Source organism: Artemia sp. Qi Xiang Cuo, chromosome 2 (genome assembly GCF_049724085.1).
Source record: "Artemia sp. Qi Xiang Cuo chromosome 2, ASM4972408v1, whole genome shotgun sequence".
NCBI lineage: Eukaryota > Metazoa > Arthropoda > Branchiopoda > Anostraca > Artemiidae > Artemia > Artemia sp. Qi Xiang Cuo.
This window is the reverse complement of record NC_142795.1, coordinates 4,129,901-4,149,182: the sequence shown is the minus strand read 5'-3', so window position 1 is coordinate 4,149,182 and position 19,282 is coordinate 4,129,901. Positions and strand designations below refer to the sequence as shown.

General features: G+C 34.8%; 1 protein-coding gene across 2 annotated transcripts in view; it reads left to right on the top strand.

Moving 5' to 3' along the window:
- Positions 1-19,282, top strand: part of LOC148954820 (pseudouridylate synthase 7 homolog) — an 89,764-nt gene that overhangs the window by 34,993 nt on the left and 35,489 nt on the right. For both annotated transcript variants that reach the window (XM_089098781.1, XM_089098774.1), the window contains exons 6-9: positions 2,103-2,445; positions 8,823-8,976; positions 13,357-13,554; positions 16,908-17,013. In XM_089098781.1, coding sequence (XP_088954907.1) covers positions 2,103-2,445; positions 8,823-8,976; positions 13,357-13,554; positions 16,908-17,013 — 801 coding nt within the window. The remainder of the gene's footprint in view (positions 1-2,102; positions 2,446-8,822; positions 8,977-13,356; positions 13,555-16,907; positions 17,014-19,282) is intronic.

Sequence of the window (19,282 nt, the reverse complement as noted above, 5' to 3'; positions counted from 1 at the left end):
TAAATAAACACGCATCTTTGAGCTTTCTTCTGGCAAAAAGTGCAAAATTTCATATTTTTCCTGGACGGAGCTAGAGAATCTTACAGTATGGCTCTCTGATATGTTGAATCTGATTTTGTGATTTTTATTAAGATGCATTGACTTTTTAGGGGCGCTCCCGCCCTTTCTAAAAAATTATACAAATTTGTTTTCGATGGGTGCATGAAACTTGATGAATTTTATGTATCTGGAGTCGGCATACAAAAACAATTCATTTCATTTATTTATATAAATTACATTTCATTTCATTGTTATAAAAATTACGTTTTTTAGAGTTTCGGTTGCTATTTGGTCATCGAGTTGCTCCTTACTTACGGTTTGTCACCACAAACTATTTGATTATTAACTAATCAGGCCTGAAATCCACTCTCAGAAAGGATATTTGTGGCATGCATGGATACTAATTTTATGACGACTTCGTATTAAAAGACTTCCATGACTTGAGTGGATCAAATTTTCTTGAAACTAAAGGCTCCCTACTGAAAATCTAGAGAGCGTGACAGATACAGCTGCTGACTAAGCTTGCCTGACAGTGACTGCTGAAACTTCGTCTTGTGATTCCCATAAACTGGTATAATACTGTCGTGGGTGAAATCACAGGGACTCTCACGGCACTTGCATCTACTGATACAGATTTCAGAAAGGTCCGATCCATGTCTCTTACTATATTACTCTCAACTCGGAGAAGATTGTCAGGGTTGATATATAATTCCTAGAAACGCGGATTGAGGTATGGGGCAATTTTGACGAGTGTGATTTGAACAAACCCTGTAAGCCTAGGAGGTATTTTATCTAGCCACGCCTTTTGGAGGTTCTCAGCAACATTTAAGAGCCTACCCTCAATAAACGTAGTGTCGGAACGGGGTATGCCTTTTTATGGATATAGCTGTGCATGCTTTGTATCCGCATATATGAGTCAGTATATTGAATAGAATATTTTTCTTCTCTGCCATTTGCGAAGCAATTTCCTATATTGGATCTTCTCTGCTGGATATTCACCAGTAAATACCAGAAAAGCCGAAATGATATCGTTTTCGATATCTATATTTACATTTCGAATTTTGGTGCGATATATCGATGTCTAATATCACCCACCAACACTACGAGTCAGTTTATATTCAACGGAGACACAAATTAGTTATATAGATTTAATTTTTAGATAAATTTCAGTTGAGATAAATTTCAATTTTATCCCTAAAGCTTTTCCTAGGATATGGCAGATACGCCGTATTTACCAAAGACATAATGTCTTTGATTCCACCTCCCCACTTAATCGTAAATAGATTATAATGCAAAAACGTCGTAGTGTTTTCAGAGAATAACCCTCCTCAAAAGGCAACATCTGCTTGGCTTTTCTTTACTTTCCAAAAGTTTTCATTTGATACTCAAACCATTCCCGAGATAGTGCAGATACACTATTTCGATATTTAGCTACTACATAGAGGCTTTTAATTTACCTCGCTACTTAGCTATGAATATGTTATAAAAGTGCAAAGTATTTAGGTGGATTGGAGAAAAAGAATGAATATTTCAGATATTCTAAAATTTTTCTATGCAGTTCTTTCCTAGAAATCTATTAAATAAATATATTTTTTTTGTGGGGAGGCTAGCTAGGTATAACATATAATGCCAAAAATGTTCACCTTCTTGGGAGAGGACTGAATATAGTATGGAGAAGTAACAGAAAAGCCAATATTCCTAAGATATTTTTGGAAAGCAGCTGTTTAAAAGCTGTTCTACCCTTTCTCCCCAAAAATATGCACTGTCTTTTATATATACTTTATATAATAGTATATATTTTATATATACTATATATATATATATATTATATATACTTTATATAAACTATGTAACTCTACAGAAAAGTCGTTTTTTTTATATATAATTCATCAGATGCATTAATTCTACTGACTGGAATTTTGAAATGAAATTTTGTGGAGGGGGGAGGGAATCTGGTCCTTATTAAGGGATACAGGTACGTTTTTTTCTTTTTTAAATCGGTCTTTTGAGGCCTTACTGCTAGTAGGTAGATAATATTCTAGTACATATGAACTTATTTTTAGCAAACATGGTGAAGCGTTCTGACGTTCGCTGGCCTGTTGTAATCGACGGGGTGGAAAATTTTTACACAACATTTTCTCTGTACAAAGTAAATCGTGAAACGGTTGAATGTATAAGCGAGCTGGCAAGTCATCTGAATGTTGCATCCTCTAAATTTAGTTTTGCTGGTACCAAAGACAAACGTGGGAAAACGATTCAAAGAATGTCGGTGTTCCGTATTGCACCGGATTCAGTTTACGAAGTTGCCAAACAGATTCCAAGAATTAATGTTGGAAATTTTGGCTTTTCGCCAAGCCGTATTGAACTTGGCAGTTTGAAAGGGAACAAATTCTCTGTCGTTATACGGTGAGTTATTTTCTTTTTTATTCTTATTTTGTTTCTTACTTAATTCTCGAAATTGAAATGTGGTCCTATTTTCCTATCGAAAGGCCTTTCCCTGTCGATTTTCTTCCTGTTTTCCTGTCTACAGGTTTTATATGTTTGAATGTCTCTCGGGATGTTAACAAAAGAATTGTATTACAACAAAAAGCTTTTTGTTGTTGTTGTTTTTTTCCGATTTTCATTTCTCTTTTCCTCCTCCGTATCTCTTTGTGAAAACAACTTATTCAATACAGACCAAAGTTGTTCTTTTATATCTTTACATTCCGTCAATATGCTTGCCTTCTTTGGCCTTCTTATTGTGTTGTTGGGTGACAATATGGGGTCCTACCAGTGGAATTAAACCAATATTTTTTATATATATTGTGTATTGTGGTTCCCTTTAATTCAAGGAAAAATTATCATGCAGTTTGAAATAAAAAGCTTTTAGCCCTTTTTTTTAAAGCTCCTGAAAAGCAAGTAAAATTTCCCACACCTTCGTCCTTTCCAACTCTTCCACTCAAAATAACAAAATTTTCATTGCCACAAAAATCTAAAATTTTTAAACCTCAATTATTTTTCCGTCTATTATGGTCCTTACTTGCCCTCGGTATGAGATGGATTACCGAATCATTCCAAACCTCCCAAGCAGCTTCGTCCGTGCAGGCATGAGGTGACATCATAATTCAGGAGTAACCCCAACATAACCATTAAAGTCCCCTATAAGATAAAACGACTCGGAAGGAAACTGAAAAATAAATTTACGTTTTTCATCCTCTAATATACACCGCGTATCTTCCTCGTTTTACGGGCTCGACTCTGGAGGGATATAAACCGCCCAAAAAGTAATAAACCGTCCATCGGCTTCGACTCTTAACCATATCAAATTACAAGAAGCACTCTTAAGCCGTTGGACTTTATGCGTAGACAAAAAATTCTCAGATACAAAAATTGCTACTCAACCATAAGTTCGTCCATTCCTAGATTTTTTACGATGGACATCGAAATACCGAAATCGTTCAAACTGAATTTCATTTTCCAACCAAGTTTCAGATAATGCTACAATATCAAACATGCACTGCGATACCAATAGACTATGAATTTTCATTTCACTATCCTTGAATGTTCCAATGCACTATATTTATTCTTTGCTGCACAACACCCTGGCACTGGTCTCCCTATTCTTGCGGCCAATCGCTTTGATCTTGGAAAGATACCTCACGAGGTGTGGCCTATCTTTCATTTGTTGCGGCCATATCTCTAAGAAAGGGGGCCATGTTGCATCTGGCGCACCATCACTCGGGCTAATAATTTGTGAGTTTTCTCTCTTTGGAGCTACCTTTTCAACTTGGGAGCTACCCATTTCTGTGGCGCAGCAACAGAAATGGGTGTCTTATGCACTTCGATTACATTTTGCAGTTGTGCAAAGAGTTCCCCATTTTGAAAAGAGTCCCTAAATGCGCTATCGAATGACTGCATAGATAAGGTGCTTGAGTTCGATAACTGCGAATCCGCTCTCGGTCTTCCGCTACCACCACTACCACCTACACTACCACCACTAGGTACTGTGCCCTCCTCGATCGCATCAGTTGCAAAATTGTATATTTCACTCTTGTTCTCTACAAACAGTTTCATACCACGCAACTTAGCCTCTTTGCCCGCTGATTTCGCTTTCTCAGGCGCAAATTTCATTTTCTTTCTCGCAAGCGATTCTCGTTCTGTGTAGTTTGGCTACACAGATATATATATAAAAATATATAGATAATATAGATATATAATATATAGATATATAGATAAAAATATAAATTTCTGCGTGTCTAAAATGTGTCTGTGTCTGTGTCTAAAATGTAAATTTCAGAACTAAATCGCGGCAAAAAGCGCTCGTAAATTTAACCAAAACGGGGCGTTTTTTTATTACATTTAATACGGGAAACAATTTTTTTATGTTGCTAAGGTGTAACGAGGCGTTCGGAATAAACTGGTTAAAAGTGGCAACTACATCTTCAAGTAACGTCTGTGCTCGTCTTGACGGATCAAAGTTGTACAAAATTACATTTGTTTTCTTCGAATCAGCCTCCATATTACTCATTTCAAGTCGTGTCTTCTCCAGTTCTGTTCTCAGAGAATCTCGCTGCGTATTTATGTTTTATGCCTTAACTTCAGCGATCGCTCCCTCCAACTTAGTTGATAACTGTGCCAGTCCCCCATTTATTGCCGCGATTTCTGATGAAATTGGGTCTATTTTTGATAACTGACCATTCATTAGGGTGAGCATCGCCATTATTCGATTCCGCATCATTTGAGATATGATTATCCCCTAGATTCTGGCATTGTGTAAACATTCCTTGGAATAAAATGAAAAAATTCAGATCTCTGCTTATGCCGCACTTGGATATCACATGAAATTATCTCAATTTAAGAATAGCGGACAGAAACTCTAGTCAATTCAGTTTAATCCAGTGACGTCACATATTCCACTAGGTTACAGATACTGAATAAATATCTTAATAGTTTATAAGACGTAAAACTGTTCTCTCTATTTCGTAACTACTGAAAGAATTCAGTGGCTAATTAAATCAGAATAAAAATCCTTTACCAACACCTAGTTCGGAACTGATAAAGACCTTAGGCTTGCACAGCTAGCTCAAAGATTGGCAGATTAAAAACGATATAGCCGAGTGGACCGATGCAGTCGAACAATCGAAGTTACAGAGCATATGATAGTAGAGTCAGTAAATGCAGCGGCTGAGGAAAGTGAACGTGACAATGAAAGCACTGAAACAGAGAATGAGAAAATAAGCCACAGTTAAGGATGCAAAGAAATACAAATACTCATTGAGTACAAAGGGGCAACAAAGAGCAACAAAGGGGCACGACTTCTACATATTACTGTTAAGACTGTTAAGACTGTTAAGACTAACTACTGTTAAGACTATTGCTCCAAACGGGGGCAAAGAAGCGAGCAATATCCATTTAACAAAAAATAATTGTGGATTTCTTCAAGCGTTTTTGTGTTACATTGCTACAGTTTATCATATTTCATTTGTAATACAAAAATGGACGCTCATCTAACAGTTTTGGTCGAGTTTTATTCATTTTACCACCCATTTCCTTCTTGATTGTTTATGGAGTCTGTGTTTTCCGAGTCCTTTTTATCCGAATTAGTCTTGGTCTACATTACATCGGATAACCTCGGCTCTACTGTGATTTGTAAATAGTTTTATAGCTTCTGATTTGTAAGTTGTAATTATTTTGCAACCAACAGTATGCCTGTATGTCGAATATAAAATATAAAATAAAAATAATATATAAAATTCGAATATAAAAGTAAAATTCTCTTCAGTTGTTGTCTTATTTAAGTTGTCTTATTTTAATGTTCAGTTGTCTTATTTAACATATTATTAAAAGAAAACTCCCCGAAAAAGAAGTGTTTCAAAGAAAAGTAAAGGCCGTATTAAACTATAGATTAGACGGAATAGAAATCCATAATAACTCTAATTCAAAACTACCAAAATTACTATTAAAGAATAAATGAAACCCATAACCAGGGTTGACACCGCTGGTGATTTATCACCAGATGTGGTGATTTTTCATCCTCCCGGTGATTTTTCTGGTGATTTTCTTTTTTAATCTGGTAATTTCTGGGGATTTTCATTTAATTTGGTGATTTTTTACAAAATTGGTTGGCATTCCATGCATGATTGGTTTCGCTGTCTTACTGAGGTGAAATAATCAGTGACTTTCATATTTTATGTATTATTTTCATTCATTATTTCTAAAGAGTGGCGTTATTTTGGGCTTCTGTGTATCCTTTTAGCTTGGCAATCGGCTTCCCCATAGTTACAAATTTTAATTTATAAATAAATACATTTGTGAAAAAAACGGATTGAGGCTCAGAAACGAAAAAAAAAATCTCAGGTAAAGAAAGCATAGTCCCACATGAACATAGATTCAGCAGCCTATGCTTGGTGTTTCTCAATTGACTTAACGGTCTCCATAATTCAGGCGGCTCAGTTTCAAGGAACTCTTTTTTAGGAAGCAAGGCAAATAAGACTTATCACCGTTTGTCTGATATTTCACCTGATATTTGACCCATAACAACATTTTGGAAGTAAAATAAATATATAAGAAATTGACACCATTTGAGTCGTCTTTTTCAGACCTATAGTTTACCACTAAGGATACCAACTATGGAAGGGGATTAAAAACGCTCATAAGCAAATGAAATTCGATTTTAGGACAAAAGAGGATTATTGGGGTTAATCTTTTCAATGGAAACATAGAAAAAAGAAAAAGAAAAGATTTTGCAAAGTAAAGACAAAGAAAAGTATAATAGTAGTCAAATAAATAAAAAGGCCAGTAACAGGATTTTGCCTGGAGGCCAGTGCAGGATTTCAGATCCAGTAACAGGATTTTGCCTGGAACAGGAGATAACAATTTCAGTCTGTGCCTGGAATTCCGGTTTTAGGTATAAATTCTCTTCCTTCTTGAGCAGTTGATGGCCTTTGAAAAACATAATGCCTTAGCTCAGGGTGCCCAACGCGTCTTTTTGGTGTAAAGCTTGTCATTATTGACCACCAATGTCTGGTAATTTTTTTTGGTAATTTTGTGAAATGCTGGTGATTTTCTTGGTGAAAAACTGGTGATTTTTATTTGGTTGTGGGGGCAACCCTGTCCAAAACGAACAGAAATTAAATAGACAATCATAGCAAAAACACATGCAATGGGTACTAATATAAATGAATATATAGATCTTAAAACGAGTAAAACTTAGATTAGATACGGAAATCAAGCTTAAAACGAACAAAAATCTTTTGCTATTGAAGTATAAATGAAACCCAAAACGTACATAAATTAAATAAACAATCATAGCAGACGAACTTATTACAGGTACTAATATAAATTAATAAATATATCTTAACACAACTTAAGCTTAAATTGAATATGCAAATCAAGCTTGAAATGATCAGAAATCACTATTAAAAATTAAATGAAACCCAAAATGAATAGAAATTAAATAAACAATCATAGCAAAACAATATGCGACGGGTACTAATATAAATGAATAAAGAACTCTTAAAACGAGTAAATCTTAAATTGAATATGCAAATCGGACTGAAAACGAACAAAAATCTTTTGCTATTGAAGTATAAATGAAACCCAAAACGAACGTAAATTAAATAAAAACTCGTAGCAAAAACATACAAGAGATACTAACATAAATGAATAAATAAATACTAAAACAAGTGCAGCTTAAATTGAAGATTCAAATCAAGCTTGAAGTGAACAGAAATCACTACAAACAAGAGTTTGGGTACTGCCTCCTTCCCTAACTGTAAAAGTCTAAAACCTACTGCGTTATTGGCGCTTTACTGAATAATGTATGTCTTAAACAGCCTTGGAAAGAACTAATAAAATTAAACTGAGTATTTGATATATAACGACATTTACCGTAATTTTTATGTTTATTTTTAATGTTGTGATAAGTGCAAAAGAAAATATTTGCAATATAATTCGTTTTCACTAAAGCGTCAATGACCCAGTAGGTTTTAGACTTGTACCGCTAGGGAAGGAGGCAGTATCAAAACTCTTGTTTGTAGTGATTTTTGTTTATTTTAAGCTTGATTTGAATATTCAATTTAAGCTTTATTCGTTTTATGATTTATTTATTCATTTATATTAGTGCCCGTTGCATGTGTTTTTTCTATGACTGTTTATTTAATTCCTTTTCGTTTTGGATTTTATTTACTCTTTAATAGTAATTTCTGGTCGTTTTTTAGTTTGAATTATTGTAGATTTTTATTTCTTCTAATCTTAAGTTTAAATTGGCCTTTACTTTTCTTTGAAGTTTTTTTTTTAATCCCATTTTCAGGAATGTTGTGTGTGCTGACTTTTCACTTTCTGACTTTCCACTTCCAATTCCGGCTTTCCATCAAAAAGAAAAGAGGAAGATATATTGTCTCTCTATTTTCCTGCGATAGAGGTAAATAGGAGCTAGGGGGGGGGGGGGTAATTTTTTATTTGTTATCCTTAGCTTCAATTTTATTCATGCAGTCATTACGTCAGTTTATGAAATTTTCAATATTCAACTGCAGAAAACTCAGATAATTTCATAAATCACATTGACCAATCATCAGAAAAAAAAATAAAAGAGAAGCAAAGCAAGAATGAGGTTTTTAAGAGGCTTAAGGGGCTTAATTATTGTTTTTTAATTATTGTTAATGTTTTTAATTATTGTTTTTATTTCTTCTAATCGTATGTTTAAAATGGCCTTTAAATTTCTTTGAAACACTTCTTTTTCGGAAAGTTTTTTTTTTAATTAATGTGTTAAATAAGACTTGTTTTTATTTAAACCCCATTTTCAGGAATGTTGTGTGTGCTGACACCGACCTTGAAGAAATAATGAAAAATCTCGCGGAAGAAGGATTCATCAACTTTTATGGTATGCAAAGATTTGGAACCCGTAAAAAAGGTACCCATGAGATCGGCCGAGAAATGCTGAAAGGAAATTGGCAAGAGGTACCTAGTGAACAGCTTGTCCTGCTAGTGTTTTGTATCATTACCACTAGCTTGTTTCAGCATTATGCCATTTAGGGCTAAGTCACTGACAATTATCCATCCCATATTGCATGATGCTTTTTCTTTGGATTTGAATCGCAAATACTTTTTGTTAGTTTTTTTTTTTAGTCTCTTACGAGCCTGACCAGAAATCAAAAATACGTTGGGGAGATTTTTTTAGCAGGGTGCCCCGCTAGTCTTTTTGTGTGTGATTACTACCAACAAATCACAACGTTTAGCAGTTTCAGTGAATCGCAAATAGTTCAGTTTTTTTTTTTTTTTTTTATTATTTATCTAATCCTAGTCTAACCATGGAGCCGCCTAAATAGCCCTATTTGTGTTATATATTTTTATTTTGATCCGATTTGGATTCAGAATAATTAATTTTGGGTTACTGTTGGCCGAGGTTCGTCCTTTACTAGGGTGCAGCTACCACTCGAACCACTATTGCTACGGAGTTATCGCAACATTAAGGCAGTTCAGGCCAACCCATTACATGCCTTATGCTTTTTCTTTAGCGGTGAATCGCAAATGGTTTAGCTTAGAATTTGGTTGTTCATGCCAGTTTAAACTGGCAGGTCTACCCAGGGAGTAAATATATATTTTGATATCAGTGTTTTAATGTACTTTATCTGGCAGCTGCCATTTCTGCTACAGCTGCTAATACGTCATTTGGAAGCAGCTTGATTACAAATTCTCTTGCAACAACTACACCTTAGAGCTTCATCCCACCAATTTTATTGTAAAGACATTAACGGTCTTTCCAAGAATATGGAGAGGCTGCCGAGAAAAGTTTGTTTGTAAAACTCAAATACCTTCATTTTCATGTAGGATAACTTTTTTCTTCCATATTTCACAAGGGGGAGGGGGGGGGGTTGATCTAGAATCGTTTTCCCCTTGTGTCCAGCTGTATGCCTCTTTTTCTTTTACTTCTCATTGTAATTTCGAGAATGGGACGTTCGCAGAAGAGGAGAGGGGGGATGCTTTGGGTCTGTGCTCTCAGTTGGGTATACTACTTGGGTGTTCACAAGGTTTAATCTGCAGAAACCTGTTGATTATGAAGGCTTGCATGTATAAAATGTTTACAGCTGGCGAAACATCGATATTAAATAATCTTGATACTTTATGCTTACTTTTTTTTGCTTATCCTCGCGCTGCCTAAATAAAAAAAATATATGGCTTTAATGTATTATTTATTTTAATTTATTATTATTTATTTTAATATAAAAAGTATTGTATCTTTGGAGGGCGCTCATTCTATTAGAAATTCCATGTTCTGGTGTCTTTTCAAAAGCCAAAAGTGGTTGGAAAGTAAACAGCCCTCCTCGTCCGTTTTGCTGCCCTCCCCCTAAAGACATCATACCAAAATTTGAATCGTCTTTTCCGTCAAAATAGTCCAAGGCCCAACAACTATGCCTATGTGGATAACTTGACACTCACAATCCCTTAGGCAAGGGCTGCACGCACCATGTGCATGCACACTATAAATGCACTATGTGCATGCAGGTTGTCAAAAGGGTATCACAAAAATGGTCTCATAATATCTCAGGAACGGGTTAGGGTATTAAGCCTAAGCTTTCAGTGGATTTTGAAAAAATCAAAGGACACTTTTTACATACTAGTACGACTGCGATAATTACCGCTGCTTCTACTTCTACGACTACGACTCAGTGGTGGATCCAGCGGAGGGGCGAGGGGGCTCCCCCCCCCTAACGTAGTCTAAAGTAGTGTAATTTACTTAATTAACGCAAGTTTGCATTAAATAAACTTGCTCCTAACACAGGTTTATCGGATCAACCTATTTTGTGCCCCCCCCCTAAAAAAATCCTGGATCCGCCTCTGTCACGACTATGGCTGCAATTGTTACGACTAATACTGCTACTACTATTAGGACTACTACGACTGCCACAACTGCTGCTTGTACGATGCTAAAACTAAGAAAGACCGAAACAAGCTTTGCAAGTATTCCTTTCATTAGTGATTTTAAAAAAGTATGTCAAAAACAGAGAGAAATTAACTAAAAATTACTTTCCTCAAACGGAGTTTTTCAAAGAAAAGTAAAGAGCTACGTTAAACGCAAGACGAAAAGAAATAAAGTTATATAGTAATTCAAGAATAAAACAAACATAACCGCTGTCAATAAATTACTAAAGCCCAAAACGAACACAAACCACCTTAAACCAGAGCTTGGGTAACGTCCCGTTTGCCTTCTAAAGATCAGAATATCATTTGCGTTTTTCTGAAATCAAATTATATTTTAAAAATTGTCTCTTTTTAACGTCAATAAATCCAAAATTGCTGAGACTTCTAGGAACGAATATCAACATAGATTAAACTGAGAATGCATATTTCATTATAATTTTTTTTTTTGCCACCTCTTTTTTTTTCTTTTTTTTGTTTGATGTCACGATAAATATATAGCACACAGCTCTAAATGACAATATTTGTATTGGTAATTAATTATCTACTCTTGTAGGTCTTATATCATCACAATAGTCTGTCACAACTTAGTCCGTGTTTGTGTCGTTAAAAAGAGACAATTTTTAAAATATATCCACTCACCTCATGTGGGTCTATTTATATTAGAGTTAAACTAAACTTTTAAAAAGCTAATTATTTCCGCGCTATAGAAGATGCGATGGTTATTTCATTGAAAGCTAATAAATTGAAATGACTCTACTAATAATTAAATAAATTGGCAAATAGTAAAGTAGATAGTCAGTAATAAGATTACTAGTAAATAATACGTCCAAGTTAATAGATGGAAAGGCTGTAGAAATTCGACAACATAAAGGTCCTGTGTGAACTCAACAGGAACTAGTTTGATACAGTTGATGAATATTTCCTATTGCTAAAAAGTCCTGTTAAAACTTAGGGCTACCTAAATGCTACTTAAATGTTAAATGTTACTTCAATGATGAATTTAAGGTTAATTAATAACATTAGTAATAAATAACCCTTGATAGTTAATAGATGTAAAGGCTGTAGAAATTGGACAACATAAACATCGTGTGTGAGTTCAGGGTTGATACTATATAATAAATCTTCAAACCAACAAATATTGAAAAATAACTATGCTAAATCTCAACCATGACGAAAGAATTATGATTACCTTTATGAATTTAGCGTTAACAAGTTCTATTCAATGTAGTAATCAGGGTTGCCACCCTTAGTGATTTATTACTATGTGTAGTGATTTTTTATATTGCCTAAAAACGAACATTAAATCAGCACATAAATCACTAGATTATGAATTTTATTTCTGATGTAAATGGGAGGTAAGTTTAAACCTTACCCCCCCCCTAATGTAGAAATATATACCCTGAATTGGCATATATAGGGTGATATTTTTTGTGCGTCTGAGCTTGCTTTTGCACTTGCGCACATGAGACCATGGACTTGTTTTGCGCCTCATTGTTGTGGAAAAGCACCGATACGATTAAAATATTATTAGATATTTATTTAAATATTATATTCTATCAAGCCAAGCACGTGTACACGAATTTTATATTAAGATGGAGGGTAACTAATTTAATAAAAAAAATGCAGAATATGATAAAATACAAATTATTTAGACGTTTTTTAGATTATTAAGGAAGGCTCAGAGCCCCTCTTTTCTGCATAAGTGTCAATTGTTTTTAGTATCTTTGGCTAAAGGACGATTTGCCATAAAAAATTTTCTAAGGTCTGGAATTAGCCTGCGCTATTTCTAGTCAATTAAAATTGTTCTTAAAATTTTTGGCAATCAAAAAAAAATATGTGAATAATATGATTGGCTCAAATTCAGACTAGCTCCTCTCCTATCCCCAATTTGTGCCAAATAGTAAATCAGTTTGCATATAACAGTTTTCAGTTTATATGAAATCATTTGTATGAAGTGTAAATCAGTTTCATCTTGTGCCATGATTTTTGTTTAAAAAACAGAACATATTAATATGATTCTTTTCATAATGCAAAAGAAAGTGTTAAAGTCTGTGTCTTCTGTGTCTGTGAGACTCGTGTCTTCTAAAGGCAGAACCCTTTTAAGAAAAATCTATATCAGCCTAATTGCTGAATTACAGAAATATTCTGTAACACATCTTGCCATGAAAAGCTGCATGGATCCATTCTTAAAAGTAATTTTGGCTCAGAAGAGTGAAATTCTATAGGGGGATGAATGCCCCCCTAGATTTTGTTGCTCCCTTAGATTTCAAAAAATCTTTCTTTGAGGAGTATTTTTTTTATTTAAAATGCTCTTTTGGTATTCACATTTTTTAAATGACACATTCCCCCCCCTTTAATTGATGTATGGATAAATCTTGAATGAATCAGCGAATGGGTCTTAAATGAGTCCTTTTCCAGGCTTGTAATTTCATTTTATCATCTGATGAAAAAGAGTCGAATCGAACTCTGCAGGAGGCCTTGCGTATATGGAGAACGAGAAAAGATGCTTATGAGGCTCTCAGACGTCTTCCTGTGAAGTTGAAAATGAGAATTGAAGGCAAACTTTTACATGGACTAACAAAGAATAGAAAAGATTATGAAAAAGCGATGAATTCGGTGAGCTTGCTTTTGAATTGTTGAATAATTTGGGAGAAACTAGAAACTTTTTTGTTTATACCAATACTCATTGTAGAATTCAAAAAGAGGGGAGGGGGGGGGGGAGTAAAGAAAAATGACAGTTAAGGGTTTGTCTTTTTAGAAAGATTTGCTTCTGTTTTAATTTTAAAAAAGAAGTTTGCTTTGTGAAATCTCAATTTAGAAGCTCACTAGGGTCCTTCAAAAATTAAATATAAAAAAAAATGGATTTTTTCAACTGAAAGTAAGGAGCGACATTAAAACTTAACGAACAGAAATTATTCCGTATATGAAAGGGGGATGTCCCCTCCTCAACGCCTCGCTCTTTACGCTAAAGTTTTTTTATTGTTTTAAAAATAGAAGTGTGAGAAAGAGTCAAAATTTAGCGTAAAGAGCGAGGCGTTGAGGAGGGGACATCCCCTTTGATATACGGAATAATTTCTGTTCGTTTTAAGTTTTAATGTCGCTGTTTTTATTTAATTTCTGAATGTTTTTTAATTAATGCAGCTTTGATTTTTGCTCACCGTACATGAATAGTTAAAACGAAAATTTCAAATTAATTTTACTTTTTTTGGCTAAATGGCTTTTATTTACGAACGTTTTTATTAGTAATAAATATACGCAACTTACAAATTAACTTACGTAAGGAACTTCTATATTCGTATATTTTTAATACCAACATTAGGAGGTTCGCCCCTTAGTCAATATCTCGCTCTTTTCGCTAAAGTTCGTATTTTATTTCCAGGTCTTTAATAATGACCCGTTAATCACAATGGCCGTTAATTAGAATAAATAACTCTTATGCAAGTACTACAAAAAAACATTAGCGTAAAGAGCGAGGTATTGACTTGAGGGGGGGGGGGGCGAACCCCAATCATATACGTTATAGTTTCTGTTCATTTTAAGTTTTGATGTTGAAAAGTTTTCTGTTGAAAACTTGTTTTTTTATTTTTTTGATTTCTGATCGTTTTTTTAATAATAATGCTGGTAAATCCGGAACTCCCTTCATAGCAATGTCCCTTCCCCATGAAAACTTCCTCCACGGAAGATCCTCCCACGTAACTCCTGACCCCCCCCCCCCTACTAACAGAAAAATCCCCCTGAAAACGTCTGTATACTTCCCAATAACTAATATTATATGTAAACACTGGGAAAAGCTTATAAATTGCAGCCCTTCCCCCGGGGAATGTGGGCGAATAAGTTATCCTCAAAGACATAGTTATTATATTTTTCGACCATGCTGAACAAAACGGCTATCTCAAGATTTTGATCCGGTGACTTTGGGGAAAAATGAGCGTTGGAGGGGGCCTAGTTGCCCTCCATTTTTTTGGTCACTTAAAAAGGGCACAAGAACTTTTAAGTTCCGTTCGAATGAGCCCTCCCGCGGTATTCTAGGACCACTTGGATGATACGATCACCCATGGAAAAAAAAGCAAATAAACACGCATCTGTGATCTTTCTTCTGGCAAAAAAAAACGAAATTCCACATTTTTGCAGATATGAGCTTGAAACCTCTACAGTATGGGTCTCTGATATCTGATGGTGTGATTTTCATTAAGGTTTTATGACTTTTAGGGGGCGTTTCCCCCTTTTTTCGAAAATAAGGCAACATTTTTCAGGGGCATAACTTTTGATGGGTAAGATTGAACTTGATTAAACTTATATAATTGTAATCAGTATAAAAATCTAATTCTTTTGAATGTATCTATTGGTATCAAAATTCCGTTTTTTAGAGTTTCGGTTTCTATTGAGCCGGGTCGCTCCTTACTTACAGTTGTTACAACAAACTGTATGATAATTTATAGAAATATTTAGTGAAAGGTCAAATAATTAGAAGTTAAATTGGATTAAAATAGGTTTAGTATTTAAGATTATTTATATTGTTTTATAGGTGAGGTGATTGTGATTCCGGAGAGGGTGGGAGGAACCTGATAGCTAAGGTAATAATATGTAACAGTGAAGGAAGCGCTCGGTTGTCTTGAGGAGTGAAGTGAGAGCTGTTCTGCGTGATAGGAAGAATCCTTATGTTTATGGGTTTCAACGTCAATTGTGTCACAGAGCAGTGTCTTTTAAGTTAATTTGTTCCTTTTTCGAATATACCTGGTAGAACTTGGAAAAGTCTTTATGAATATATAGTGAGAATTTTAATGGTATTTGTATTCAAAATGTTTGAACTCCATCTTCCTCTAGTATTTATCTGTGTTACATACATTTCCGCTATGTTAAAATTGTTAAGGGATATTTATTCTGTTTGAAAGGTCCATTGTTGCTTTTTGACTAAATACACTCAAAAATTTCTTAATTGCTTAATGATAGTTGTATATATATCTTTTTAAGAAAGAGAAACGGAAAAGTGTTGGAAATTATAAATAGAAAATTTTGGTTTTGAAAGGGTCTGTAACAATCTACGTTACGAATTTAGAAATCTTTGTTTTTTAAAGCTTTCAAAATCTTTATTTGCAATTTTCTGTTAACCTGAAAAATAATAATAACAATGTATTGTAGCGGTACTAAACTGCCAAATCGGTAGTTTTGACACCGAGTAGATTTGTAGAAAAAAAAGAAAGACGTTGCATTTTTTGCAATATTTCAGAACTTGTATTAGTAGAGACGGATGATTTCTAGGAAGTTTCTGTTTGCAAATTTGAAGAAAATTCTCAAACGGGGATTGGCTTTTAGCACATTGTCCGGTTTCCTTTGTTGGTAATGGCAGTCTAGGACCTTACGTTGAAGTTACTTATGCCTTTTTTGGTGTAAGCCTAGATAAGCCCCTTCCCATAAAGAAACATGTTAAGAAAACAATTCTTACTTCATAATATGCAGAATAATCATAGTTAACACATTTGCATGGGGAGAACCTTTTATCTTCAGTCTTTCATTGTTGTACAATTTTTAAAATTGCTTATATTTCATCTCTGAAACATAAGCATGGATTTGATAAGCATTTTCTCTGTTTTCAAATACAAATTAAACACCATCAGTGCCCTCTAGTTATTTCTCATATATCATGCCAATTGAAATGTAGTGAGAAATTCGTTAAGGTCAAGCTAGGTTATGTTAGATGGCGGTTGGGCGTTTTTTTAGTACATTTTTCAAGACTTAGAGAATAGACACAAAAAATTTAGAAATGTGGTCCTGAAAGAAGCTGACAATTGCGTCGTGGAGTAGCCCAAAGATTTTACATGCTCCGAGCTTTTAGAGTTGGCAAGTGATTTTGCATTGTTTTAGTCAGTGTTACTTCGCTTATGCATATTTACCACAGTGATGTTTTTTTACTTTCCGTTACCTCGTTGTTTTGCTGCTATTGCTCTATTTTTTTTGTTTGTTTTCTTTAGCTTCCAAGAAATATCCGTTTGCTGTACCTGCACGCCTACCAAAGCTACATTTGGAACCAAGTAGCTTCAAAAAGGTCTCTTGAATTTAGGAATAAAGTTGTACCTGGTAAGAACTTCTTCGCGTTTTTCGAACTTCTCTCTCTTTTCGCCCTCTTCTCCTCCCTCTCTGTCTCTGCCCCACTCTTATCATAAATTGTGATAGTGCTTTATTTGAAATTACTAGTATAGGCTACAACAAACCGGTTTCGCATCAAATCATAAAAAAAATCAATATAGTGAATATCAACTCATATAGCAAAGAAGACTGGTTTAAATGTATCTCTAAAAGATAAGATAAGGTTTATTGCAAAAAGCCTGCGGGCCGTAGCAACACAAAATACAGCCTACAAACGAAGCCCAGTAACAAAATACAACTTTAAATAGCATAAATGAAAAAAGAAAAAAAAATAACAAGAATACAAAAAAGAAACACGCCAAGGTCGAACATTTTAATTGACAAACACCAACCATAATAAAATTCAATTCCTAAAAGCAACAGCAATCTATCCCCTCAAACATGATTCCCTATGTTTAATCTTTAAACAAAGAAACTTACACAACTCTTTAATAACACATGCATTCCTCTCAGTCATCCGCTCAATTAACCAGCATTCACTCCCAAACACTCGTCCAAAACAGTCATTCCGCAACTGAGACAGTTCTTCACACTCGGATACAAAATGAAATAGATTCTCATTCACACATCCACACATAGTGCAAAAGTAGGGGCCAGCCGCCAGCCTAACCTTTCCCAAAACTTTCCTTCACTCGCACAAATCCAAACTAAATCCTCTTACCAACAACAAATTCCTCAAATCCTCTTTATTCAACCCAAATTTAAAATAAACCTCCTCCCCAAACACTCTTCAGCTTGGGATTAAAATCTCAAAGATATAGATTGGTCCTTATGAGCTTGCCACTGGATTTCTTGGTCATTTAGGGTTCGCTGGGCTTCCTTCCATGCTGACACGCTTTCATCCATCGGGCCTTTTCCTTCATTCCACATCTCCGAAAGGCCACAAAAATCCAGTATTTTCTTGACCTGATTTGGCCACGAATCCCTTCTATTGTCCTTCAAACTAGTCCCCGAAGCCGTGCCACGCCAACATGACGGCGGCAAATGTGTGATTTAGTATCGGCGGCAGCACGCCACCAGACGCGCCGAAAATTTTTTGGCGGCGCGCCGCCTTTTTTAGACCGGCGGCGCCCCCCCGCGCGCCGCATTTTATTATTAAAAAAAAAAATAAAATTCAACTTCACCAAGCACTTTCAACCTTGATTTTAGTAAGGATTTTTAAATGGTTGGCTAAAAACATACAGGAACAATATGACTTACTTGACTTACTTACTTGTTGTGTTTATGTTATGTTTTGTTGTGTAAATGCAAAGTGCAAATTATGTTCTGGCCTTGGGAAGGCATAGGGGTTTTGAGCTCAACTTATGTTAATTTCCGCTCTTTTTGAGTTTGACGCGGTTATTTATTGTAATTTCTGTTCGTTTTGGGTTTCGTTTATTTATCGATGCTGATTTGTGGTAGTCTCACGCTTGGTAGATTATTTGATTTTAAATTTTGCTCATTTTTTGTTTAATGGGGTTCTTTACTTTTCTTTGAAAAACTTACTTTGCGGAAACAGTTTTTTAATTAATTTCTGTTCGTTTTATATTGACATAGTCTTTTCAGGGAAAAAGAAAATAATACTTTAAATCTTTCCGTTTTTTTAAGAATTTATAGTTCAGCCTGCTATTTGTATGCTGGAAAAAAATTTTCTGCAACATTTAAAAACATAGACCCTTTTAAAAATCTGGACACAAATAGTAGTGTTTAATTTAGTTTCATACCTCCTCTAGTTGACCTGAAATGGAAAACTTGATAACATTCGCAAAAAAATTGTTTACTTTCTTTGATAGCTTGGATACACTTACGCTATTTTGATTTGGTCAAATTTTAAGAGCAGAAGAAACCCCAAAAGTTTGAACATAATACCCTCAGTTGTTCTTGGGATACTGCTGAGATGCTTTATTGGGAATTAGCATTAACAGAGTGCATTTTGATTTAATCTTAAGGCAACATTACTTTTTAAACATAAAGGAAATTAGGAGCGTTGGCGTGGGAGGGGGATCAGTTTCCCTCCTACCACTTTCGACTGTTAGAAAGAACATCAGCCTTTTCTATTTTCTATCGAAGGAGCCCTACGACAAGTTTCTACGACAACTCTTTCGGTACGAAGTGCCCTGGTCTAAACAACAACAACAACAACAAAATGATACATTATACCCACATCGATCTCTACTATAAAAATGCCAAGCCTTCCAATCACTTTCGATCATTAAAAAGG